Source organism: Salvia hispanica, chromosome 6, assembly GCF_029641045.1.
Source record: "Salvia hispanica isolate PSC_SH4W2 chromosome 6, Shi_PSC_v1, whole genome shotgun sequence".
In the NCBI taxonomy this organism is placed as follows: Eukaryota; Viridiplantae; Streptophyta; class Magnoliopsida; order Lamiales; family Lamiaceae; genus Salvia; species Salvia hispanica.
In genome coordinates, this window is record NC_142697.1 from 18,327,158 (window position 1) to 18,354,998 (window position 27,841).

The 27,841-nt window shown below is 38.0% G+C and overlaps 4 protein-coding genes and 1 long non-coding RNA gene across 20 annotated transcripts; 1 reads left to right on the forward strand and 4 right to left on the reverse strand.

The window, feature by feature from the left end:
* Nucleotides 1-4,210: 4,210 nt before the first annotated feature.
* LOC125203216 (protein SLOW WALKER 1-like) lies at nt 4,211-6,121 on the reverse strand. Its single transcript, XM_048101526.2, has one exon. It carries the CDS (start codon nt 6,062-6,064, stop codon nt 4,478-4,480), a length of 1,587 nt encoding a protein of 528 aa, XP_047957483.2. The 5' UTR covers nt 6,065-6,121; the 3' UTR covers nt 4,211-4,477.
* A 396-nt stretch (nt 6,122-6,517) lies between these two features.
* On the reverse strand, nt 6,518-13,742 carry LOC125203215 (serine/threonine-protein phosphatase BSL1-like). The gene is made up of 21 exons (XM_048101524.2): nt 13,221-13,742; nt 13,064-13,124; nt 12,843-12,921; nt 12,688-12,767; nt 12,499-12,593; nt 11,991-12,090; nt 11,635-11,704; nt 11,081-11,182; nt 10,522-10,603; nt 10,251-10,418; nt 9,304-9,490; nt 8,991-9,189; nt 8,734-8,901; nt 8,391-8,629; nt 8,196-8,280; nt 8,004-8,102; nt 7,727-7,926; nt 7,579-7,654; nt 7,345-7,480; nt 7,049-7,188; nt 6,518-6,965 (listed from the first exon to the last, which is right to left on the reverse strand). The coding sequence occupies exons 1-21, from the start codon at nt 13,420-13,422 to the stop codon at nt 6,882-6,884; spliced, it is 2,652 nt and encodes an 883-aa protein (XP_047957481.1). The 5' UTR covers nt 13,423-13,742; the 3' UTR covers nt 6,518-6,881.
* Nucleotides 13,743-15,504: 1,762 nt separating this feature from the next.
* LOC125205509 (uncharacterized) lies at nt 15,505-24,650 on the reverse strand. 16 transcript variants are annotated; one of them, XR_016132266.1, is made up of 13 exons: nt 24,481-24,647; nt 24,310-24,409; nt 24,122-24,230; nt 23,373-23,461; nt 23,169-23,225; nt 22,935-23,043; nt 22,758-22,859; nt 22,564-22,628; nt 19,043-19,146; nt 18,903-18,967; nt 18,383-18,437; nt 15,925-16,059; nt 15,505-15,825 (listed from the first exon to the last, which is right to left on the reverse strand). XR_016132266.1 is itself a non-coding variant. In XM_089059915.1 (13 exons), exons 1-12 carry the CDS (start codon nt 24,536-24,538, stop codon nt 15,967-15,969), a joined length of 1,068 nt encoding a protein of 355 aa, XP_088916041.1. In that variant the 5' UTR covers nt 24,539-24,647; the 3' UTR covers nt 15,505-15,825; nt 15,925-15,966. The 16 variants fall into 16 exon arrangements, 11 of the variants coding, with proteins under 11 accessions (XP_088916041.1, XP_088916039.1, XP_088916040.1 ...); XR_016132265.1 differs by having other exon boundaries at nt 15,505-15,830; nt 24,481-24,643; XM_089059915.1 differs by having other exon boundaries at nt 15,925-16,121.
* Nucleotides 17,555-18,073, forward strand: LOC148923310 (uncharacterized). Its single transcript, XR_016132270.1, has 2 exons — nt 17,555-17,692; nt 17,789-18,073. It is a non-coding gene; the product is annotated as an uncharacterized LOC148923310 (long non-coding RNA).
* Nucleotides 24,651-25,091: 441 nt separating the features above from the next.
* LOC125203835 (histone H2AX) lies at nt 25,092-26,015 on the reverse strand. The gene is made up of 2 exons (XM_048102311.2): nt 25,716-26,015; nt 25,092-25,407 (listed from the first exon to the last, which is right to left on the reverse strand). The coding sequence occupies exons 1-2, from the start codon at nt 25,917-25,919 to the stop codon at nt 25,186-25,188; spliced, it is 426 nt and encodes a 141-aa protein (XP_047958268.1). The 5' UTR covers nt 25,920-26,015; the 3' UTR covers nt 25,092-25,185.
* Between the last annotated feature and the right edge of the window lie 1,826 nt (nt 26,016-27,841).

Here is a 27,841-nt window from a genome sequence, read left to right on the forward strand (position 1 = left end):
TGTATAGGCGAGCGACCGGGGCTGCCGCTCGCATCCAACCTGAATCGGAAATACTAGTATTGGCGCTCTAAAGCGTTCACGATACCTATAAATAAATCCCGGTGCATCCTAAAACGCCGCCTGAAAAAGTTGTCCCCAAACCGCAGCTGCTCAGCGAAATAGTCTTCAAACAACCATTGGTGTGTAGCGACGTGGTCCCGGGGTACTACAACTCGATGTTGGATGGGGCGAGGTACCGCCGGCTGCTGCTGGTGCAAGGCCGTTTGTATCAGGCGATTTATCTCCGCAGACATATAGGCCGACAACTCTTTGTTAATTCGCCGGTCTACGTCATCAGCATCCCCACCACTACCACTAGCCATTTCGGGATGTAGAGAGAAATGTAGAGAAAAAAAGAGAAACTCGTAAATACAAGTGGTGCAAATGAAAATGAAGTGCAATGAGCCGTATATATAGAGTTTTGAATTTTTTTTGGAAAAAGGTCTCGTCCGTCGGGAACCCACAATAGTGGACGAGCGGACTGACGAGCGCCTTATCCGACGGACGACCTTTCGTCCGTCTGGCTCGTCCTATCTCTGCTTGCCGGTCTCGCAGTAGTGGACGAGCGCGACGGACTAGCGGGTCGATCGTCCGCGCGCTTGTCCACTATTGTGGATGCTCTCGTAGTAGGAAGGAGTACGTGCAGAATAAAGTAAATGAATTATAGGTGCATGTGGCATCCCATTTGGCAGTAAAAGGAAGGGTGCGTGTGCTCGTGACGGAGGGGAATGGACGTTGGTTGTTTACTAACAGACGTAAGGAATTGCAGACGGCAAACGAGATATAAAAGATGGGGGACCACCACCTTTTCACTCATGTTAAGTGTTACGGCCTTAATTCCCACATCGATTGTGAGAACAACAGGTGTAGGGTAAATAGACTAAATGAGTTCTCTCTCCTAATAGACTAGTCTTTTTGGGCTGAGTTCTCCTATTTGATCCGTACCGTTAATTGTGTGATTACTCTTAGCCTAAGGATCTGCGATCCGAACGAGTAGTTATCGTTTTTCTCACTATTTTATTGTCATTTTTATTTCGTTCAGTTATCAATATATTATCATTCCCCTTAGCTCTCGTTACGATTACTTTTTCATCATTATAATCGTGGTGTTGTGTGTTTTGCGTGGGTGTAAGTGCATATTCTAGCTCGAGATTGGCTTATACCCTATCAGCCTCTTCCAAATCCAACCCCGTCATTTCTAAACATGAATCTTGCAATTCAAGTGGAGAAGAGTACGAAGGGGGAAACTGTCATTTGTGGGTTGACATCGGAACTATGGGCAGAGAGGGATCGCGAGTCGGCTAGGGTTTGTGGAGGGGAATGGCGGCGCCGGTTAGGATTTTTGGTGGTGATTTTCGGTGTCGATTAGGATTTATGGATAACGTAAAGAGAGAAGTTGGAGAAATGACGTGGTTACTAGAATTGGTCACCCAAATTTTACCTTTTAAAAAAAATTAGTAATGACATTAAGTGTAAATACTGTATAAGCAAGGGGCAAATTTTTTGTCCTAAAATGGAAATGATGACATTTCATGGATGGAAAATGAACAATATTTCCTGAACGAAGAGAAAAGAGTGGATGGCATAATTCTTGTGGTTAATCACCATAATCTAAAGTATCTAGTTTGACTTTAGTTTGTTTCCATAGAAGAGGTTTTATTTTGATCCATACCGTGATTGTTTAAATACAATTTAGGAGCCGTTTGGTTTCTTGTAATAGGTATTTTGTACTCTTTACGTTCTACAATATATGACACACTTGGATAATGACACGAGATTTTAGGAGATGTTAATTTATATAATAAGTGGAGAGAGAAAATGTTATATTTATATTAATGTGTGAAACACTTTTTCCGAAAAGGAAAATGTGACATCTTTTAGAGCATCAACAACGCCGGACGTCCCGGTTGGCGTCGGACCGGCGTGCCGGACGTCCGTCGGCGACGTCCGCATTGGGCGTGAGGGAGGCGGACACAGACGTCCGATGCGGACAAGGGATATCCGCGGCGTTAACGGGACGTCCGTCGCGACGGCGAGCGGACGTCCGCCATTGTGGCATACCGGTGGACGTCCCGAATTTTTGATTTGTTTTTAAACTCTCTATATACGGCTCGTTGCAAACTCTAAATATACGGCTCGTTGCGTTGCAAACTCTAAATATACGACTCGTTGCAAACTCTATATAAACGATTTTTTTAAAACTGTAACGCATGTATAATCGTTGAAAATAAAGGCCTAAAACAAAAACATATCATACCGTCAGGTAAACTATATAGATTCAACGCATATGTATGCTTTTTAAAAATAAAAATAAAATCATTGCATTTTCCCTATATTTGTCGCTTTTTTTTAATCTAATGAAATTATTTTGCACTTTGTTTAATTCCGTATGCGATACGAAATTTTAGTTCCGTACATTGTTTATTAATTCCGTAAATTGTTTAATTTGGTGAATTTGTGAGTTTTTTTTATTGCAGGATGTCCGCACGGGAAGGGCGAGGGATGTCCGTCACTGTGCAGTGGGAAGTCCTTATGACGTGGCAGTGCTGTGGGAAGTCCTTATGACATGGCAGGAGGTGTTTTTGGGAAGTCCTTCCGGAAGGCTATGGGACATCCGCCCCCACTGGGGATGCTCTTATGGGACAAACTAAAGAGGATAGTGTGACATATGAAACACACGAAGTAAATTTTATCTATGCATTACATATGTTTGGTTTCGCTTAGAGTTGGCAATAGTGTGGATTGAGTTATTATAAGATCAACCTGATAATGATCCAACTAGGGGTGAGCATTCGGGTTTTGGTTCGGTTTTTTGCCCAAACCGAACCGAACCTGAAAAACCGAATTTAGGCTAAAATCAAAATCGAACCGAAACCAAAATTCAAAAAACCGAAATCCAAAAAACCGAAAACCAAACTTTAAAAACCGAACTAAACCGAAAAACCAAAATTTTATACTCCGTCTGTCCCATTAAAAATGAAACGTTTTTCTTTTTTGGCTGTCCCATTAAAAATGAAACGTTTCCTAAAATGGAAACAACTCTATCTCTACTTTTTCATCTTTCTTACTTTACTCTCTCTTCTTTCACTCACAAAACAACACTACATAAAATATCGTGTCGATTCTCAAATGTTGCATTTTAAGTGGGAGAGAATATATAAATGTATAAGAAAATGATACTGAACAGTAGAAAATTAGAGAAAAAAAAAAGTTTGAATCTTGGACAGCAGATCTGGATGATTAGGGGCATCCAATTTTTAAATATCACAACACTTAATTTAAGCATATGAATTCAGCTTCAATACTTGCAATAATCATCTTTAAATATCAAAGTTTACAGATCCAAATACTTATCCTCTGAAGAACACATTAATGCCTAAACACAAAAACTTAGGTATTTTAATTTTGACCACTAGTTTGAGAGCTGTGAAGAAAATAGACGAGTCTGAGTTTTTACCTTCTTCTGAAGGCGGTGTAGATGGCTGGAGAGCACGGCTGCACTGCTGGAGGGCGGAGACGGCGTGGATGGCTTGAGGCGATGGGCTAGAACAGAGATAGGAGACAGGTTGGAGGCTTAGAGTTAGTGAAATTCAGCCTTTAGGGTTACAGATTTAGAGTGGAAAACGGAATTGAGAACGGAGGCGGAGAGATTGAGAAAGGAGGCGGAGAGGCAGAATTCTATTAGGGTTAGAGTTATATATAAATAATATTTAAATATATTTATATTAAATATAATTCGGTTTTTCGGTTTTTTTTTCCGTCCGAACCGAACCGAACCGAACCGAAAAATCGAAATTTTTGCAATTTTAAAACCGAACCAAACCGAAAAACCGAAAAAACCGAACCGAATTTCAAAATTTCGGTTCGGTTCGGTTCAGATATTCGGTTTTCGGTTTTTTTTTCTCACCCATATATCCAACCCAATAAGGCCTAACCCGAATCCGACCTGTTAAATAAATTGTTAATCCAAACACAAACCCGACCTGCTATCTTCAAACCCGAACACGACCCAAACCCCTTAACAACAATATGTGATAAAAACCGGAACCCAATATTACACGATTAAATCTAATTTAATTTAAACTTAATTTACATTATAAAAACCACTCAAAAATTGAAAATGGACTAATTTATTATTGAAGAACAAAAGTCAATTTATTAATGGCAGGAATAATAGTGGAGAAGAAGACTTAATTTATTAGCAAGTGGACTATTTTTGGCAACCGAGAGAGAATACAACGGTATCGGGTAAAATGGAGTTCTGATGAAACAAAGCAGTTTTCATTGCAACCTATGTGAACCAAAAATGATTCTATTTCAACAAAAAAATTGGCCTTAGACAACAATAGAACAGAGATCAATCCTACAAAAAACATAACGAGTCTTTCTCCCAATTCCAATAAAATCTTGGTAGATCAAACACATAATCTCACTAACTTCAGCTTCTAGCAGCAATCCTCAGCATCGGTGAAATAATCCCCTGTATTTCTAGCAAAGATTGTTGTATTCTGATCTCCTCTTCAACATCCCTCTTCAGATTTCTAATATAACTTCTTAGTTGATCGGAAGATTTTATATCCTCGGCTCTCAACTCAACAACCTTATTCGCCAGCCTCGTCAGCAGCCCTGCATATCTTGGCATGGTCGAGTACTTCTGTAGAAACGCCAGCAGCAACGCCAGCTCCTCCGTGTCCAAATTGGACACACATTTCATCAACTTCTTACGCGCCACCAACTCCTCCATCACAGCCACAACACTCTCTGGATTTCTCCGATTCAAAGCAGCCACCAGCGCCTCCCTGTGCCTAAACTTCTTCAAGAGCTTATCAAACTCAGCCATCTTCAGTTTCTTAGGCCTCTTGATCAAGTAATCGCCTTCCGAGGGCTTCAAGTTTTGCCCTCGTTGGAAGTACCTAAAATAGGAAGGCCTTAGAACCTTCCTGCCAGGATCATCCTCCACAATTTTCCACTGAAAACCACCAACCACTTCCTCACTCTCCACCTTCGCCTTCCTTCTACCGATATACAAATTCCCTTTGGATGTCCCTATAACACGAGTCGAGCAATCAGGCGAAAATCTAACAGATAGAAGTGGCTCCGGGAACCTCATGGAATGGGTGATCTTCAACTTTGCATAATCAAAAACCTTCATATATCCATCTAATGCAACACTCAAAATCCTATTCTCCTCGGCCTCCTCTCCACTCCCTCGTGCAACCTTGCCCATACAAAGTGCAGTCACAGTCTTGATATGGCTCTCCATCGAATACAGCAACTTCCCACCACCAATCACATCCCATATCTTAACAAAATTACCACCCGCGGTGGCGATTAGGCCACCGGAGGGAAGGTACAGCACACTCTCCACGGGCTTCTCATGATTCAATTCCATCACAGAGCTCGCATTCGACACTCTCACATCCCAAACCCTAACCCTATGATCGTACGATCCAGAAACGAACATTTCATCGCTAATAGGCGAAGCATCGCCGCAGCGCACATAATCCTTGTGGCCTAAGAGATTAAGCACGCATTTCTCAGTCGTAACATCCCAATACTTAACAACAGAATCATCTCCACCTGAAAAGAGGTGGAGTTTATCGGCGGCGCGAGGGTAACTTACTGACCGGACAGCGGCAGCGTGGCCCTTCAGACGGCGGAGGTGGCTGCGGGACTTAGCGTCGAACACGTGGACGGTGCCGGTCAAGTCTCCGGCAGCGAGGAGCTTCCCGTCGCAGCGGAAGGATACGGCGGCGGCGGTGTCGGAGAAAGAGGAGATTGTGGGTTTAGGCTCTAGCGTTTTGCCGGAGAAGATGGAGACGCTGGCGGAATGCGTGGCAACGAAATCGTGAGGGGCTAGCGGCGAAAATGCGATGGAATTAATTGGGAAAGTGAAGGATTTTGATGGTGTGGTTTCGATATCTTTAGGGATTTTGAATGATCTCCAGTACTTGGCCTCCGGCGTGGGAGTGAGTTTGCTGGAGGTTGGACGGAGCTTCGGCTTAACCGGGAAGGCTTCCGCCATTGTTGAACGGCGAAAAAGGAGTGCTAGGGTTTAGGGGATTGGGGGATGATTGCTTCTAAAAGACGACTATATATACATACATACACAAAATTACAACACTACTTTATTTTCTTGGTATTTTTGTTATGGAGTATACAAATTTAAATTTTTCCTTGTTTATTTTGCTTCTTTCAATTGAATCTTAAAAAAAGTTTGGGACAATTACACCACATATATAAAATATTTCACCAATATTTTAAATTGATGCAATAAGTTAAGAAATTTTTTGTAATAACAAATATATTAACTTAAAAATATTTATGCAACTTTTTTTATATGTGGTGTAACTATCCAAAGAAAGTTTAGGTTTATCTTTTACATGTATCTAAATATTTTACTACTATGAAATAACGAGTCAATTGAACTTTAAGAAAAGGATCATATTTTTGTGGACGATGAAACTCACATACCCCATAATTCAACTCATGCCTCAAATCGAAACCAATTTGAATCTGCTAATTACATTCTCTCTATAGAAAATATCGAAATCAGCCGCACAGCACACACCCATCTATTCTACACACACAGATTTTTCGTTTCTATCCTTAACTTACAGTAAATGTTTCTGTATTTTACCACACTCAGACAAAATGTAATCCATTTTCTTGTCATACCCCATCACCATGTATATGTATTTCTCTTCTATACACCAATAATCCTATTCTTCTCTGAGTGAAATACAACAGAGCCGTCCGCACCATGAAAGCAGGGCCGACTGCTCCGTCCCGTGCCAGCCCAGCAGCATTGGGATGCGTGCAAATACCAACGTGCCGCAACATCATATATAGGCAAGTGAGCCTCGGTCGAGGTCAGGCTGCGGGCGTCCTCTAGTAGGAGTTGGAGGTCTTTGGATGTTAAGCTCCTAAAGAAACCAAAATTCAAGATTATCTTCTACTAAACGAGAACTGCACGCACCTCAACAGGGATAATCTGAAACCGACATACCTGCATCCATGTCTCCTCTGTCATACGTTCTGGGGACGTTTCCGGGGAGTGGAAAGGTGGTGGAAGTGGATGAATCAATTTCGGGACAATAACCAATCCTCTGCCAACGACCAATATTGCACCAGCATTGTTTGCCGTTCCTGAAGGTGTTTGCGTAAATCAGATTAGTATTCACTACGAGAGTGTGTAAAAGATAACATAGATGCTACAATCAATCTTGAGCTCGTTTTATCATGCAATCCTACAACATAATCTGGAATGCTAGCATGATGAGTTCAAATTACTCAAAGTAATACCGCAATAGTTGGTTGCAGAAAAAAGGGTGATCAACTGGCCCTGGGCGAATCGTTCGAATCCATCCATAACACACTCGTGGGCTCTTATGATCATTTGCAGCTTGTTCTTCTTACAGAAATCTGTGACTCGATCAGGCTGCAGGCAGGAAATTAATCGGTAAACAGACAGTATGTCATTAATCGTGACAAGAAACAGAATATTGTGATGACAACATGAAATCATCAGATGCATACCCCGAATGTCACAAGTCCGGGTCCTCTTGCATTCGGTCTCAAGCCCTCAACGCTATCATTTTCAGTGGGATCCGACCTGAGGAAGGCACGTGATAAGCACAACATGGAATCGGATGTAGGCAGAATAAGGCTGTGAAGCAAAATATACCATAACAAATCCATTAGCACTATCGACCCAGCATCCATCGTTATGGGTCTCTCCAGTTTCTCTATCTGTTCAACTGAATTAATCGACCTCCCTATGCCACCATGCATGCAGATGATCTTTTTCTCTATCAGTGCAGCAAGTGGGAGATAATTAAATAACTGGTTGAATCGCGTCCAAGCCCAAATTCCATCGCTTTCCCCCTGCAAGAAATGTCAAGCAGCCTTTATCAGACACCACATATTGATCGGGGATATTACTGTAGACTCGAGACGTATACCATTCTTTCGATACATTCGATGCGAAAACCAAAAAGTGCATTGATGTCAGCAGCTTCATGGTTTCCTCGTATCAGGTGAACATTCTCCGGGTATTCGATCTATGGCCCACACAAGTCAATAGTTAAAATAGGCAAAAATGTAAATATGCAATTCACAAAGCAAATGTTCAGCTATCAGTTCATAATTCTTGCCTTGAGAGCAAGAAGCAAAGTTATAGTTTCCAAGCTGTGCTGTCCGCGATCGACATAATCTCCCAAAAATAAATAGTCTATGTAACTGAAATAGGAAAGCTACAAATTAATGTCACGAGTAAATTAAGAACTTGTCATTTGCAGAGTGAAAGAGGTAATCATGTCAGCCACCACAAGCTATAACATAAAACTTACGTAATGTCTCCAGCAGTCGAAGGAAATCCATATTCGTCAAATAGCCGCATCAGATCACCAAATTGTCCGTGTAGGTCACCGAAAACTTTTACAGGAGCTTTTAATTGAAGCACCGTCTGCTCTTGCATGAAAATCTGCTCGGCAGCATAACAAAGCTCACCAACTTCATAAGAGTCCAAAAAGAATTTTCTGTTTACAGGAGGCTTCCAATTTCGAGGCCTGAGCAAAGTTGATATGATCTGCAGCATAAATAATAATCAAATACCCACATAAGCATCAGACTGACATTTTTCTGCGTCAAGAATTTTGCTTTTAACAGACAGAAGAAGACAGTAAAGCTTGCCTTTTTATGCAAGCCTTGAGGTGACTTCTGCCTTGCAAACTTTTTAGTAGGATTTGATAGGTCATTATGTGATGGTAGCATTCGTCTACTTTCATTTTCAAATTGGTCCAAGGATAACTGCCGAACCATACCCCCCAAGTTTCCAACAGTTTCTTTTGCAACTACAACCTGCAATATTTGAACAATATATGGTTTCATGGTTCCCAGGCATCCATATACAATATATTGATGCACAATAAAACGAGCTCAAAACATACCGCTCTAGGATGAAGGCGGACATCAACTTCTGTGTCACTACCTTCAGAAGTGGTCTCCACAGACTGTGAATTGACATCTGACAACGAAGCTTCCTCAGGGGTAGCTGACGCTGCCTGAGCAGATTGCCAGACAGCACTCGCAACCTCAGCTTCTGCAGCAGATGCCTCTGCGAGTTTCTCCAAGGAGTGCTTGTCCATTCTACGGAAACCAAGGCAAGAGAGAGAGAGATTGAGAGACATACATGTTATAGATTACTAAAGTAGCCTGTCTGGACTACAGAAAAAACCACCATAATGGACAACAATAACAGACCCATATTTTCCAGATGAAGGTGTTTCAAACCCGTCATCTGGGGTTGATCCAGGGGAAAATGGTGCAAAAGTAGCATTATTTGACCTTGGGCTAGAAGTCATCGAGGCTCTGTCTGGGGATAATGGTGGATTGATTTCAGATTGATACTGAGAGTTCTCTGCCACCAGCAAATCATCTAGCAAATTATCTGCAACACAATAAACTAAATATCTTAAAGCAGGTCACAAATACGAAAAATGAGCCATCTTGTGTGCATAGACATTCACTTTTAGCTTTTAAAAGCACAAAGAACTATTGGAATCATTACCAATATATGCGAAACATTTCAGCCTATACTCACTAGTAAAGATCATACTGACAGTGAATCATCAACAAAGACACTGTAAGATGGAAACCTCAGCACTAGATTTAGAAACCATTAATTCTGCCATTTGCCTAAAAATTTAATTTGGGATACAGAGTAAAGCTGTCAGCTCAAAACTCCATTGACTGTAATTCCTATAGCCAGAGTTAATTCCCATTTTTCAATTCTAGTAGTACTAAAATATTATCCAGATGAAATGCAAAATGAGTTTTTCATGTACACTTCTAGTTTCATGGGATCATATGTAAAAAGAGTAAGAGAGCAACTCAAATTATCTAGATGAATGCATACAGCATATAGCTGGAGTTAATGCCCTTTTCTGGATATCTAGATGAAATGCAAAAATGAGTTTTTCATGTATTCTTTAGTTTTATGGGTTCACATGCAATAGGAGCATGTAAGAGCCAAGACAGAGCATCTCATATTAGATCCATAATCACATTCACGTCCCAAAAGTGTGAGAAATTTTCCTATCGGAAAAAGGTGAAATTTCTTTATATTGTGGGTCTTGATGATACATTATTCCAGATAAGAAAAGGGCATGCAGCCAAGAAAATAAGATATGTCTAAAGGCAGACTTCACCTCCTTTCAGACCACCATGAACATATATTCGGAAACCGACAGATGCAGCTGCATGGCGACATCGACGCATAATCTCCAGAGAAGGATCAGGATCACTCTGTGCTTTGTTTCCCCGTGCAGTGACCAGACCATTTCTGTCAAGCCAAACTCCCGCGGCGGTATCCAATACTTCATACAGAACAACAACAACATCATGATATTCTTAATGGAACAAGTCCCAAAACTTGCAACAATTTCCAGTCAACAACTAAAAACAACATTAAAAGGTCACCTGCAATTACAGCATCACCTTCTACTGATCGCCCACCTCTAAGAACACCTCCAGTTACATGCAATCTAGCACCTACAAAGACCTGGAAAAGAGCAGCATTCTCAAATCATAAAGTGGAGCTAACATATAGATAAGGCATATTGCCACTGACAAGTGATCCAACAACACTAAGCTTCTCAGTTCTCATAATAATTGTATGACCTCCAACTCTTAACAGTCTTACCAACAAAATAAGAATTTAAGATCAAGCTGCTTATGGTGTAGAATCTGGAATGGTACAAAGAATATTGACATCTACAAGTCTTCTACAGTCAACCCATTTCTTATTGTTAAGGCCATACAAATGAGATTATTTAGAAAAAGATAACCAACCTTATTCAATAGTAGTATTTATTAACAAAAGAAACTCTAGTCAATATATTATAAGTGATCAGATAAAACTGCAGGTGTTATAGATTCAAAACCATTTTTCTTATGATCGCATAAAATGACAAGAATAGATAAGAAGTCATCTCATTTTGACAGTAGCAAAGAACAAATAACTGGATCAATGACTTACCGCGGCATGCTGATACCTGGGCGAAGGCGACACTCCCGGAGCAAGCGTCCATTCCCACAGGCCATTGCGATGCATAAGTAATCCATAGGCATCTGCCAGTGGCTGTATAGGTCACATGCAACTAATTCATTAGTCACATAAAGCCTTGGTAATAGACCACATTTATAAAACTACCTCAACTAATTTTGGAGAATAAGCAAATTATCAGTAAAAAGTTGAGCAATCAAGCACCTCATCAGAGCAAATTAACAATAGGCTAATTGTTTTCTAAAATTGGTACTAAGTGCCCAAAAAATGTCTCTTGCCATAAGTTTACAGAGATTAGTATTCCACTCTTTTCCCAAAATAAATGCATGAAGATATCAGATGAGTTTATCCAAAGGCATGCAAGCAAATTGAAGCCATCTTCGTTAAATTGGAGTTGGAAACACCTTGTGGTTTGACAATGGAGGGATTCATTTATTAACTTCATGAAAATGAGGGAGCTATTTTCGTTGTGAAGCCATTTACATGACAAATGAATGCCTTCTATCATCACAAGAAACAAGCCATACCGTGCCTGATGCATCTCTTCCGCCACAAAGCAGAAACATTCCATCTGACCGAGCACTAGCCGTTGCATACCTATAAACATGGTAAATTGGTATGGTAAAATACTTATTGTGCAAGGTAATGAACGTGTAAACAATTAGTAGAATCTAAGGAGTCAGATGAGAAAACAGAAGCCATTTAAACTTGTTAATTAAATACATCGAAGGGTCCCTTAGTGAACTAGTTCAGATATAGAAGCAGACTAAACAATCTGCATCAGGAAAAAGGCATTCATTAAAAGAAAATTCCAACTTTAATGTTCATAATTTGTATTTATGCCAATAATGCCACAAATTAAAAGATTAGCAAAACTACTCACATTCTTGCAGAAGGTCTGTCACCTTCTGGATTAAGCCTCTGCCACGCATATGGTTTCTGTGCAGTATCCAAGGCCCAAGCATCTGATAGCACTCTTTTACCTGCAAAATCTTGTACAGTTAGTGCCAGCATAAGAAGAACAAGATATTGAAAGCCATTGGTAAATAAATGATGGACAGTTTAAGGATACATTATAAACAAAAGATTCAAATTATTCCAAACCAGATCAATCGAACAGGTGAGCATAGCAAAACAGCAAAAGTGGTAGAATGTGCCACTGTTTGCCTACAGCAGCTAAGGTATAAGTTCCCTTAATTAACAGAAATATTTCAATTGAAGCTTTCAATAACAGCCAGTATCATTTTAGATTATTAGAAAACATTAGTACATTGATAAAGTTCTTCACTGCTATACATGCAGTAATTTCCTTTGTTTAAAGTGATATTAACTGCCAACATATTTTTCTAAATGTGTATTTTTTGGATAAGAAAAGGCTTGCTAGCTCTCACCATCATTGCCACTAACAGAGACAAGATATCGTTGAGCGACCAAGTCCATGACATGTCCGTATCTAGGCCCGGGCCCCTGTCCCTGAACTACAACTCTGGCCTCGGCAAAAAAGAGTTACAAGTCAAATAAAGCTCATTTACTGCAACACCAAATAAAGTAATAAGCAACAATATCCCATAGAAGCTTACCGATGCCACTTGAACTTGTCATTTGTCAAATCAAGCACATAAAGGTCATCCGTCGAATGCCCAGCCGGACCAATCCCACCCTGGCAAAGAACAGACCCTTAGTAATTTTACAGAGCACAATTTTTCAGCCATTACAAACTCCAAACTCCAATCACCTGAAACACAACCATGGTGCCAACAGCTGCAGCTGCGTGCGCAGCTCTAGGTGATGGTGGCTCCCCAGCTGGCCGAAGCCTAATCAAATCAGTCACAAACTAATGAGCACTAATTCCCCTCTGGACCAAATTTCACCAATCAAGTAGAAACTAAAATCCAAAAACTGAAATCAAGATTTCAACTTAAACCACAACACAGAGAGAGAGAAAGGAAGAGAAACCTGGTCCATTTCCTAGTAAGTACGTCGTAAGAATGAATAGAATTCGTCACTCCATCCAACCCTAAAAAACACCCGAGCTTAGAACTTCAACAACTAATCAGTTCAGTACCAAACAACAGCAAAGCCAGCAAGCACAAATCAAAAGAGAGAGCATTACGAATGCCAGGGGCGCCACCGTTGCCACCGCCAATTGCGGTGGCGCCTCCGAACAAAATGAGGCGGGGGCCGTGGGTTTTAGTCGCCGCGACGGCGGTGAGCGTGTGACCACAGCGGGGACCCGGCGCGTCCTCATCGGTGTCCCAATAGCTCTCCAAATGTCGATATTCCGGCGCCGGATGCAGCCACGGCTTCGATCCCATCCACAAATCGAATCAATCAACTCAGCAGAAAAGCTGAATAACAAAGGAAATCCACGAAACTGGAACCCTAGAGCTGATTGAAGCACAAAGGAACAGTGGGATCCAGAGCAGCAAACTGGACCCTTCACTGAGAGTTGATGCCAGATAATTCCAGTTCAATTTTTCCCAAAGTAAAAAAAAAACGGTTTTTTACTCGTGGATTACCAAAAAATTGTGTAATTAGAAAAAGAGGGTTTCATTTCATGGATTGAGATGAATGAAGTTGCGATTGACAGCTGATAATTGAAAGATTTTTTAGGCAAGAAATGAAGAAAGCCAACTCGTCTACAGTCAACCGTTATTTTACGCTTTTCAAAAAAAGTTTCAATTTTTTTTCCTTTTTCATTTTCTTAAGTAATGGAAATATCTGGATTTCACAAATATTGCAAAGACAACTTCTAAATATGACTATTTCAAACGAACTGAGTACATCTACTTTTCCAATTTGATTCACAAATGTTGGATATATGTAATTGATGTGAACAAATCACACACGTTCATCTATAATGTTTTACTACTTAGTAAGTTAGTATAATAAGTTCGTTGTTCCATATTTCCCTAATTGGCAACTCACAATAACTTATAATTTTGGTAAAATAAATTGACCCTGGACTTGATCGAAGAAGTACAGAAATCCAATACAGATGTTGTATAGAGGATATCGACGAGTTTAAGATTTTATTAAAAAATTGCATGTGGGAATGGCATACTTCCATTTATTTACTTTATTTAATTTGAGTCCATATTTTCTTATAAAATGAGTTTATGTTTTAAGTTATTTTTCCTATTTTTAAGTCATGTTTGTGATGCATCGAAAATCTGATGTTAGATAAATGAAAGTAAAAGGAGTTGAAGTAGAATTAGACTACCCAATAGAAAATGAAAATATCTAGATTCTAGACTCATTTCAAATTAAATTTGATTGTGTTGGAACTCGGGTTTAAGACAGAGGGGGCCTATTAAAAGAATAAAGTACTAACTTGATATGATTTATTCATATTATACATGAGTGTTTCCTCTTATTTAGAAAAAAATAGTGATGAAAAGATATAGATCGATTCAAATTTATATGTGCTCAATATGAATCAAATGTTTTTTTTCCATTAAGGGGTTGTGATAACAAAGTCCTATTCCTGTAATGTATCAGTCATTTACATGAATATATATTAATTATAATTAGAGTTGGTGATTGTTTTAGACCTCCAAAGAATCAGTCCACGTACATAGGTACATAGATTCATAGACCTTAAATTGATTATTAGAGGAAATTTTACTGCAGCTGTTCTTTGAGTATTAAAATTATAGAAACGATCACTAATTGGTAAGAGGGGAAGTAATTAAATATTTACTCATACCTAAAAGGACGGCAATTTCTGTATCTGTGATATTGATTATCAACATGCTGCATTATTTATTGGATTGTGATAATAAGCTGGGAATGTTGTAAATCTTGGTCAGATTTATTATAGTAGATCACATTTGTTCATGATGATGCACCATAACTCGTACATTATTACCTAGTAATGACATTGAATCTTTTTTTTGGAATAAATAGTAAAATCATAGGTAGCGTGGAGAGTGTGAAATAATTTGTTCCAACATCTAGCAATAGATTATACAAACATTTTCAAATGATTCAATTTGGGGCAGCTTTTACTCTCTGACCAATGTCTTTCCAATACTTGTTCAACAAAAAGAAAAGATCGCTAGTGAATTCACCTAGTCAACTCCACTCATTTCTTTATTTCTTTTCCTTTTTGGCTTTTTCTTAATGTAGTCACATTTTGGACTTGGCTTTTTTAATTGCTGTAAGATTTTTAGGTTCTAGAGTTCCTCCTAAATTAATAGTGACATTTAACAACAATCACGAGCAACTATTAAGATCAATTAAAATTTGTGGCCCAACCCACCAACACAAACACACTAACTTTATTCCAAATGGAACTAAAATTCATGGGTCTACACGTGAAAGGTGTACCTAATTACAATAACTCCAATAGTCCTAGCTAGTGTTTTTCGATAAAAGGAAAGCACAAATGCAAATCTCAGGAGAGAAAGCCAGAAACTTTATTGAGTCGAGTTCAAAATAGTATAAATTCATTTCACAATATTCTTAGCATCGACACATAAATGTATGAACGCATGTACAAAACTAACACCCTTCAAACACCTTCTACATCAAGAATTCCTCTTCCAATATAACCAAATGGAAAATACCCTTATACTATAATTTCCAAGCGATGGCAAAGGGAAGACTATGATGAATGGATTAACTAGCAGCCGATCTTTCTGGTTATACTACGAAAGTATTGAGAATGCCCTTCACTCTTCTAAGCATGGAGACTACTGTGTTACAGCATTTATCTGAACTGTTCCCAGTATAACTTCTCAGCATATAAAACAAAGAAGAGTATTGATTTTTTAGCTTCTCTACGTATGGGAAAACAAAGGCGGAAGACTGACCTTTTCTAGGGACAGGGATTGGGAAATGCTGAATGCACCTCATTAATTTCTGCAATTATCTCTGGAGTAAGCTCGACTCTGCAGCCATCGAGCACCTCTTGGAGCTGCCACAGCTTTGTAGCTCCAAAAACAGCACTGGCCACAAGAGGGTGTCTCAAAACAAAAGCTGCCAAATAGTTTCATAGGGCACAACAAAGCTGATTTGAACATCAAACAGGAATGTAGTACAGTGATAGAGAACACTTTATTAAGCTTAATGCACAACAAATCATAATAGGAAATGAACAAACAGCTGAGATTCTTAGTTTGAACATTGTTAGCATCTCCACATCTTGGAATGTTGTGCACATAAAATTACAGTTACGGGTAGAAGTGCAAACAAATTGAATCAAGTCAAAAGCATAATCATCCAATTTGTCCGAACTTGAGCTTGAACAACTTTGATGAAGAGCATCGACCTAAGTTATAACTTATGAGTAAATAATGTGTAAATTGAATTAAAAATAATGTGTAAATTGGAATTACTACTACTACCAAATATGAGTATCTAAATAAAAAATGAGGTTTCTGATAATGTTTGGCTAAGCTTAAAAAAGAGCTTCTAAAACATGAATAAGATGAATACAAGTCTATACAAGCTTAAAAAATCCACAAAATAAGCTCTATAATATCCACAAATCAGATTATGGTCTTTTAAGTAACTCATCTAAAATTAGAATGTTTGATTGAATGTATTAAACATGCATTTAACCATACATACATTGAATTTCTTGTTTGGTTGGATGTATTAAACTGCACTATCATATTGCACTTACTAAAACTCATTTGTACTAGTATGAGAGCAAGAAGATGGATAGTTTATCAAGTTAGTTACACTTATCTTTCGTAATACGTAACACGTTTAGGAATACAATACTTTATCAAGGGCTTTTATTTTTGAATCAAACAAGATATTAAATTGTCATAGATATTTATCACCCTCTTCTCATGCATAGAAAACAAGGCCTTGCGGTTTTAAAACAATAAATGAAGACCTTACTGCGATCTCAAGATAGCACATCCCAAAAGTGCAAGAACTTATCAATGTAATAATCTAATCAAAGACAATCTTTTACTAAAAGAATATTGGGAAACACAGGTTCGAATCTAATTGATATAACTCCGTACTTGGAAGGTCTCCCCCATCCTAACAAAACACACAAACATGAGGATTTTAAAATATCCGAGAAGAAAGTTAGTATTTTAGCTTTTAGCACGAAAAAAAAATCATTAGCTACAAGACGCACAATGTGCACTGAGAAATTTTATTTTCTTTGACTAGCTTCATAGCAAATCAAAATAAGTTCACACTAGGAAAGGAGGTCCTCTTTAATCTTATTGCACAAATGCTAAAAGGATTCTCCAATTCAAAATTAAAAAGCTTTTCTTTTACGCTATATTAATTGCCTGACTACGTGGCAATTTGTGCCACGTACCTTTAACCAATCAAATCCACCATCCATCGAACACTTACCGTATAAATCCCGCTTCATGCACTCCGCTGCCTAACTTAGGGTTTCTGACTACCTAAAGTCAAATTGAAAAAATGAAATCCTCTTCCAGAGCCGCCTCCAACAGTACGAAGAGCAAGTCCAAGGCCAAAAGATCTCCCCTATATTTCTCCATTAGCAGAGTTTACCGATTTCTCAAGAAAGGGAATTATTCCAAGCGTGTTGCTCCTCAAGCACCAGTTTATTTAGCTGCAGTCCTTCAATGCATGGCTGCTGAGGTGATATAATAAATGTGCTTTTCATTTGCTTCCATTATTATTTCTATATTCATTCTCGAATTTGCCTAATCTGTTTAAATAAGTTTCTTGATTTAGGTTTTGGAGCTCTCTGGGAAAGAGGCTAAGAATGAAGGAAGGAGCAGAATTGAGCCTCGGCACATAGAGCTGGCAATTAGGAGTGATGAGGACCGAAGCAAATTGCTGCCCCATGTTACCATTCCGGGTTCAGGTTCAGGAAGGAAGATCCACTTTCATGAAGCTCTCCTGCCAAAAAGAGCAGGAAAGAAGAACAGAGACATTGGTCCCAGCTCTAAATGAAACTGAATGTTAAGGTTGAATAAATGTTTCTCATCCAAATAAATAAATCTTTCCTGGGCCCAAGATTATTTGTTTTAATTTTCATGCCATTCTAGTTAAGATCTCCTTGGTCACTATGCTAATCAGTAATCACAATATGGTCATATATACCTAATAACCAAATCCACATCAAATGAAATTGCTTGAATGAAATTCCAATGATCTACTGATTAGGGTAAGCCAATAGTTCAAAGCATAATTCCATTGAGTTAATGCCTATTACCTACTAAGGTTCCTAGCATAAAAATTAATACGTAGTACCAATTTTAAGCAGATTTGATGCATCAGATATAAGATTCTAACAATCTAAATACGCTAAGAAAATGCTCTCACCTATAGCAAGTGATACAGGATGAACATCATACTTCTTTGCAATGGAAAAATATAACTGCAAAACAGTGAGAAGTGACATTAGCAAAGCCATTATATTCTCATTGATGCAACTAAGCAGTGATAATATATAACTTTACTGCTTACATTGCATTTCAAATTATGGATTTGATTTGAGGGACTTCTGATAAGAACTCAAAAGGTCTTCATACAATGTCATACACAGATCTACCAAAACCACTCATAAAATACTCACAACAGTGAACTCACCCTAGAAAACTCAACAAATATATTCTTCAGGATTTCAGATTTATACTTAAATAATGCATTATATAGTTAATAACTAAGAGATATGGGACCATATTTTACATGGGAATAACACTGTGGTCTGTGAAGACCACTAAGTATGCTTATTTAAAGTAGTACAAAAACATGGAAAGTGAAATATTCAAAACCAAAACAGAACACATATTCTTAGTACTTTGTAGTATAATCAAGTAATGAGAAAAACACTCTCACTTACCTTGGCAGCTTTTCCAGTGATACCATCTGACAGATTGTATCTTGATTCCCCTTCAGCATACCTCCCTGAAAATGATACAAGTAAATTGTCTGATAAAAAACCAATCGCAGTTGCTCAAACCAAAAGGCCTGGACAAAAACCTTTGAACAAATTCAAACGAGCATCACTTGGACCTCCATCGAGAGAGAGATATTTCCCGGAGAGAATACCCATTGCCAAAGGGCTATATGCTAGTAAGCTTACCCTAGAGAAAAGTAAGACACGTGAGAATTGATGGCCAAACTATTATGAACCAAACACCAAGAAGGCTTGTAAAGATACAATCGTATCAGTTCACATTAGGTGGCCAATGTACAAAGGAAGGGCCAATAACATTCAAGAATTAAAGAGAAAACTAATCCCCTTACTTTTTGACAATTTAGAACATACAAATGCTTAAGAAATTCATATTTCAACAAAGTTTACATAAAAACACAAGCTGAAAAAATATCTCGTTCCAAGACCGGAAGAAGAGATCAATGAATGCCGAAGAGATCAATGAATGCCGAACATCAATAAAACCCCTTACCATACAACATATAAAATTTAGTTGATGAAACACAAAAATAATGGAAAAAGCAGTCTATTATCAAATATGGTGATTTACAAGAGACACCATAAATAGCATACACTCATTGAAGTACATGGCAAGTTCATTTAGTGTAATATTCATAATTAGGGAGTGAGGGAATGCCTGCACTGTGGTTGGGATATGATATACTCCTCATATATGATACTATTGTATTACTGTCTTTACATTACAGTGTAGATTTATGCCATATCTTTTAAGTATCTTCATCCACAGTTATAGTTTTTTATTTATTTTGATGCTATACATGTCTTGAAGAAAGGTATAAATATCGTAAGAACATTTCTTGAAATTTTGAGCGGATCAAAATATCCCTTTGAGTTTTAGCAAAACCATATAATTCCATATGAAATTAAATAAAATTATTGTAATTGACCCTAGAGAATTTCTATGCAATGCAACTTCAAAACTATATAGAGCACATTTAGTTGTGCTTAGACTGAGGAATTTGACAGTAATGAATTCATTTGAATCCCTAGTTTAAGTTTGAGTGAATTTGTCCAAACAAATCAAGTTTACATAGTGTGCGCATGTCAGAGTGCATGAGTGACTATGTTAGTGATTTTTGTGTGTAAAAGGAAGGGCATGGAATGGCTAGGTTTTGAGATCCAAACCCATGGATGCAAAATTCGTTGATTTGGGTTTTTTGTCAATTCTATTGAGTGGATTTGATTGTGGGTTTCAAATACCTCCATCCAAACACAACCTTAGTTGTGATGCTCACTCAATTTTTAGTTGGCTAAATATTGGTCAATGATTTATCTCTTTTATCACCCACACAAGACAATGTTCAGTGCCTTCTCATGTATATATGATCCCCATATAACAAATAGAAGGCAAATAGCTAAGGAATCAAGGCTGAATAAATACCCTTTGACATTGTCTACTTGAAACAAAATACAACTTAAAGAGAAATGTTGTACTCCCTTCGTCCCAACTACGTTGAGTCAAAACTTTTGGGCATGGAGATTAAGAAATTGTGTTGAAAAGTAGTAGAGAGGAATCAAGTAGTTAAAAAAAAGAGAGTAAAGATGTGATGGAATTAAATAAGAGTGATTGGGCATCCCAAAAAGGAATATGACTCAACTTAGTTTGGACGGAGGGGGTATGATTTTTTCGAAATACAAAATTAGCCCTTAGATACTTCAACCAACTTACTTTTGATATTTCACGATCTATGTTACTCATACAAGATATTGATCTAAATCCACAAGGCCCTGAGTGCAAGCATGAGTCATCTTATTATAGAGCAATTATCTTTGTCCAGAGGTATAAGGTCATGCATCAAACATGTGTTGTCCAACTACTTGACAAGTTGACATATATTATCTCTTGCCTATTTTAGCTCTTTCATGTCCAGTCCTTCAGTATGGTAATTTTGGAAATTGAACAACATGCTTGAAAGAATCTTACACAGAAAGATGGCATGCTAAATGCTATAGAGAAGAATAAGACTTGAGGATGAAGTACAAGGCCCAGTTTGAGAAGTTTAAAGAGTTTGAGAACAAGTCGCATAAATGTTTGTAAGATTTACCCAAAGGGAAGGTAGCCATATAACCGTGTGCACCACAGCACACAAAGTAGAGATTACTAGCTTGAGCCTATTGAAGATGTATCTCAATAGGGTTTGAGAATTGACACTAAGGACTTAAGTTATTTAAGCATATCCTTGATCCATAAATAAATTGATAGACAGGTACATATTCAATCAACCCTATCAAAATTTTGGAGATAACAGGAGTGACCTTGTAGAAACATCTTTATTTCCAACATTGTTTACTAAATTCAGGGCCATATATTGCAGTGGGACAAACATGTAAAACAATAAAAAGCAGTATTTCAAGTACTTGGAAAAGTCCTTCAAAGTCCTTCACCTGCCAGTGCAGATTGAGTTGGTTTGACTACTGAATGATTAGGATATTCTAGTATCTATTTGGGGTGACATGTCACTTGATAAAGTAGGAAGCAAGCATGATGAAAATGAAGCCAAATCTTCATAAGCTGCTTTAAATCACATATGTGATGTCATTGCGTGAAATGGGTATTTTAGTAGAGCTAAAGATACTAATCAAGATGCAAATAGAGTTCCATTGCCATAATAAGGCTCCAACCAGTTTTAACCTTAGTGCATATGTCATTTGCTCTGGAAACTCAATTAATAGCTAATACACTAGCCAAATGGTTTTTCTTACACGACTTTTAACTTCTTCTCAACAACTTTTGCATGATTAACATCTATGGAACAACTTAAGGTTGACGCTGATGATTTTGGTAGTTAAAGCAATAGAGCATTTTGAATTATTTTCTTCAAATGCTTTTATAAGTTAGGTTGTTTCCAATTTCTAATTTTCTAACCAGTAACCATGCAATGAATCTTGTCCTAATGTTGCACAGGAGTATGGAATTATTATTACTTGTCTAATTTCTGTCTAAATTTGATACACATATACTGATTCTTGAGCACATAGATGTTGTGCATGTACTTTTTAACAAGTATTGAAGATCGAAGCAAAGTTTATAAAATCCATAAATGCAGGACATTGTCATCCATCAGAGTTACACATGCCCAAAAAAAAGAATCAGCTAGACCAAGTGGTAAGTTGCATATATTTTCTTAGCCATGTCACAGCTTAGGTTATGAATGCTAAATAATTTCAATTCTTATCAAATTTTACTCAATCATTTCTTACTGCTAGTATTTATTAATAGATCACAACTATCAACAGGAGGTTTATCTGAAAAACGAGTGCTTTCTCATTTGAAACTAAACCACAATGATACAAGCACCAAGTGAAATATACTGCTTCTCGGATTTATTACCATATTTACTTGTATTAGTAGTATACAAATCCATGTATTATGAATGTATATTTTACACGTAGTGGAACCAAATTGCATTTCAAACTATGACATTGTCAACTCTAACTACCTATTAATAAGTTCTACTGTTCTAGACAATTTACATTATCATGATTGTAACTCACAAAAGATGCATTCTCTATTAATACAGCCAAAGAGGTTTCATATAGGTACCTCTCATGGTGACAGCATTCTGCCATTCCGGAATCAAAATTTCGGCAGAGGAGGTTATAAGCATTCTGAAAACAAGAAAAAAAATGTAGATCCATATCTAATTATCAATAAATCATGTAACACACACAAGCATACACAGAAGGTTTTATAGGACAAGCCTCACTATTTTTAAAAAGGGTTGAGACACAAACCACCTGCACAGAGACTACTCTAGAATTGCGAGAGAGACCTTCAGCAGCATGAAGGAACTTCATAAGACCATACGGTGTCTCATTACTTAGTCCGATATATCTTATCTGCAGTAATATGTCATTCCCCCATTAAAAAGTACAGCTCCAAATATGTTAGTAACAAGGTGCAGAACCACTGACCTTACCAGAACAAATAGCCTTCTCTAGAGCAATAAGTTGTTCCTCAAAACTAATATAGGGAAAGTTCCGGTGAGAATCGAACTCAGTTTCTCCAAACATAGGTACATAGCTGCAAGAAAACCATGGTTGTGACAACTAGCTTCAATGTCCCGCAGCTCTAAAGTCATCTTTTAATGTGACACATTATAGTGATCTTTACAGACAGAGGCTACAAGAAAGAAACAACGCACGAACCGGTCTGGCCAATGAACTTGATACAAGTCAATGTAATCACTTTGTAGGCGCAGCAAACTGTAAAAGCACAAATCTCATTGAGTGTTAAGGCCAGACAATCAAGGGCAGATCACAGAGGAATTGGCGAATGACAACAGAATTATTACGAGTTAACAACCAAGAGAGCAAAAGAACTTGATATATGCTAGTACAGCGCAGATCAACCTATTGTCAAGTGCCTCTGCTATATTCCTGGAATCAACACTTTCTGGTCCATTTCGTATCCAAGTCATTTTCCCTGATGGCCCACAAACCTATCTCCTAGCAATTAAGCAATTCAGCAAAAGTGTATCAAGGTTGAAAAATCAGGGTTAGCCTGGGAGACTATATTCTAGTCTTCTAGAACAAATAAATAACCACAGTACACTTCTGAATTATACTGAGACATGTCAATGACATTTGTTTACTTGGATACCGGTACTACAAGTTAGAAAATAAAAAACCTATTTTGAGATTACATGGCAAGGAGCACTGATACAACATGGATAGGCAAAGAAGTTCGAAAGCTAATGCCTGTGGCACTATCTTCTAGATAGTCCTAGCTGGACTAGCATCTACAAATAGAACCAAGTGAAGCAGAGTCAAGCGCTCGATTCTCAAGCACTAACCTCAGGATCAAAATTGAACATGAATGCCAAAACCTTACACAGTGAAAAATAGATAAATAATGGCTAATGTTGCCATGTGACTCTTAACCATATGCTTCAAGCAATAGCTTCAGCAGAAGTTCTAGAAACTTGATTTTAGAATAAAATTTTACTACTCGATTCTACAAAATTATAGGCGATTTCATTCTGACACCTAAAAGAAACACTAGTTTGGGCAGGAAAATGGTGACAAAAAATCGTGTAAATCCAAATGAAACACTACGAGGTACACTAACTGTGTTTAAAACTAGACTGAGTTAGTAAGACCTTCGTAGCAAGCACCAAACGATCCCGTGGAATATTGCGGGAGCGAATCCAATTTCCGAGATACTCCTCGCTCTTTCCTTGTGTCTCTGCACACTGTGGCACCGGATACCTACAGCGAGTAGCGCAGCAGGAAATCAAAACCATGGACGGCGAATGAAACTGAAATAGTATTAAGTAAGTAAGTATACATTTCGGCGGAATCGAAGAAATTGATTCCGGATTGGAAGGCTTTGTCGAGGAGCTGGAAGGACTGAGACATAGAGTTCTGCTCGCCGAACGTCATGGTTCCTGAGAAGAACGAGCAATAATGTTGCTAGAGAGAGATATGAGGTTGCAGAGAGAGAGAGAGGGAGACCGACCTAGGCAGAGTCTTGAGACAGCCATATCGGGAGCGAGATTGAAAAGCGGCACCGTCATGGTTGAGCGCAGGTAGTGGAACACCACCGCCGGAGGGTTTTAGATAATGTCAGGCATGAAAGGACGTTTTTCAAGAAGCGTGTGCGAGAAAGACGGTTGAGCAATTTTCGAATTCTTTTCCCATTTAAATTGCGTGGGAAATTTATTTTTTGACCCGCCAAATATAATTTCGGGTATACTCTATTTCGTTCCAAAGAAGTGACAATTTAAGGTTGTAATTTAATTTCTTAAATAATTTTCAATATAACCTTTAATTCTTAAAAATCGACCAATTTTAATTTACACAATTCATGTAAATTCCATGCTGGATTCAAAAAACTCAAAATTTATATTTGCATAACACCAAATACAATAGTATAGGAATCATTTTTAAAATAAAAAGGATGAAAAATGATTTATTCATTAAATAAAATTAGATATTTTTTAAAATTATTTGCATATTAGCAAGAGAAATGAATAAAAAAACGCATTAATCGCATTAACCCTAAACAAAATAAAAAAAATGTAAAAGGCGAGCACAGCAGAATAGAAATGTTGAAATGAATAGGATCTGTTTAATAAAACGTCTATTTATATATTCCAGCCAGAACAAAATTAGGGCCCTTCCAACTTAGCCCATCAGCAGCAATTTAATTCACAACAAAACCCTAAAATTCCTGCGATGCAGAACCGATCTCCTTGTCCCTTCCGCCAGCCTTCTTTGGCAACAAAGTCTGGTGAATGTTTGGCAGAACACCACCATTAGCTATTGTGACATGGCCCAACAGCTTACTCAACTCTTCGTCGTTCCTCACTGCCAGCTGTATGTGACGCGGAACAATCCTGTTCTTCTTGTTGTCTCTAGCAGCATTTCCAGCAAGTTCCAATACCTAGAAAAGGGCAATAGATTCAATTTATCAAAAATTGCAAAATTTAGGGGAATAGACAAAAGACCGATCAAAAATAAAATAGAAGTCACAATCTGAGATGATTAAAATCGACTGAACATACTTTGCGTTATTTTTCCAGTTTACACTTAATTTTAAAACAGAATCTCAATAATGTGAGGGTATGCTCTTTCCAACAAATCAAATTTAGAATCAGAAATTCAGAGAAAACGGATCGCATTCGGTCTACATACAGACACTCAGGGCAAGCAATCATGGATGAAAATGCGGCGAATCTAAAACCTAATTACCTCGGCGGCGAGGTACTCGAGGACGGCGGAGAGATAGACAGGGGCGCCTGCTCCAACGCGCTCAGCGTATTTACCGGCCTTAAGAAAACGAGCAATTCTGCCGACGGGAAACTGGAGACCAGCCTTCGATGAACGGGAGACAGATTTGGACGCCTTAGGCTTGCCCCTTCCGCCCTTGGTGGTAGCTGCGGCGTTGGAACTCATTCTTCTGGAGGCGGCGATCGGTGAGTCGGAAACCCTAGAGGATGATTTGAATTGAGTGGATTTTAGAGAGATTTTGGCTAGTGATGAATGAGAGAGAGATTGAGAGTAATGGGGATTATATAGGAAATAATGGTGAATTTTGATTGGCTGGATGAGGTGGGGTGCGGATTGCCGCGCTGGCAGCGGGAATGAATAAATCGAAAAGGGAAAAAAAATTGAATTGGATGCGTAGAATAATTTTGGCGGGTGCGAATTCGCTGAATTCACTATCCTTTCTATTTTTACCAAAGTAATGGCGTATAGGACCAGAAGCCCATCACAGGCCCATTTATTTTAATTAAGAGTAACTCAAAATTTGAATTTCTCAGTTTAGCATCACGTGAAATCGAAAACATTGGGAAAACATTTATTTCTTCAACCCCATATCAGGCCCATCTATTTGATTTGTTACTATTTCTTTTATAATTTTACTTTGTGAATCATTTACAAGGAACATTAATTTAATGAAGTGTGCACGATTACTACAAGTGGAGACCATATCATACCACAAATGGTCAAACTAGACATTTACCAATTTTACAAAAAATAATCACTAATTATCTAATTTATGCATTGATCAACTTAAAAGTATTAATTATTGTATAAAAATTATTAGAATACAAAAATCTTGTTTCTTTGACGATTATACATCGATAATGTAGAGTAGGAACGAAAGTTGGCAGTAGAGATCTGATATGTCAATTAGAAGAGTCATCGTTCAACAGATAAAAGTTACCACAAGGTTTATTATTAATTCGTCCGGCCATATAATAAATATTTTTTGGATCCGTCGTAGAACATAGATACGTATGTGAAAAATGAGTAGACAACTAACGGAGTTGTATTATTTATCAGTTTATATTTGTAATTGACATACTTGGATTTTACATGGTTTTAGAGGGTGGTTTTGTATGAATTTGATCATATTTTGTGTATTATTGAGCGTGTTTATATCTACTTCTCTATTGTGTTGGTATGTTGACCATTTTGGTAAGAATGTGTAGAAAAAGATACTCCCTCCGTCCCAAGATAAGTGACTTGTATTCCTTTTTGGGGTGTCCCACTATAAGTGACCTATTTCCATTTTTAGCAAAAAGTCATCTCTCTTACTTTATTCTCTACCTACTTTATTCTCTCTTCTCTCCTCTACTTTTCCCTCGCTCATACTTTACTCTCTCCACTTTAACTTATTTAAATATCATTCCTTAAATCCCGTGCCCAAAAGAAGTAGGTCACTTATCTTGGGACGGAGGGAGTACAAATATGTGGATGTGCAGCAATCTTGGGTTGAGACAATTTTTACTGAAGATTTTGAAGTCCAATCGACGCCTAATGCATATCAATCTCTTCGTCTTTGAAAGAGCTTCGCATGGGTATCTCGCACGCCTCAATCGAAATTCTGTAGAAGAAGTTATGGCCGTTATAAGAACACTGCGCAGTCCAGAAACTTCCACGCGGCCGGGTGAATTATTACCCTGTAAATTCACCCGGTCGGGTACAGCGATTCTGCGCGAATCAGACAGTGGTCGAAAATGACCACCTGGCCGGGTGAATTTTACTGTTTATAATTCCACCCGGCCGGGTACGCTATTTTGGCGTAATCTTTTGCCAAAAATGCGATTTATTTTATGGGAGATTAAAGGGAAAAACGCCTAGGGTTCACACATTCTGTTAGAGTTTGTATACTAGAAATCACCTTTCGAGTGATTGAATATTGTTAAAACTCTTATTTATTTTCCAAATGAATAAACAGATTATTTTTGTCATAATGTTGTTATGTTTTACATTTAATGGATGTTTATTGCATATTTAAATGTATAAGTAACTTAACAAAGTCTAAGTCTTTGTTTTAGTAGACCAGTTGTGGGCGTCGTTCACTTTAA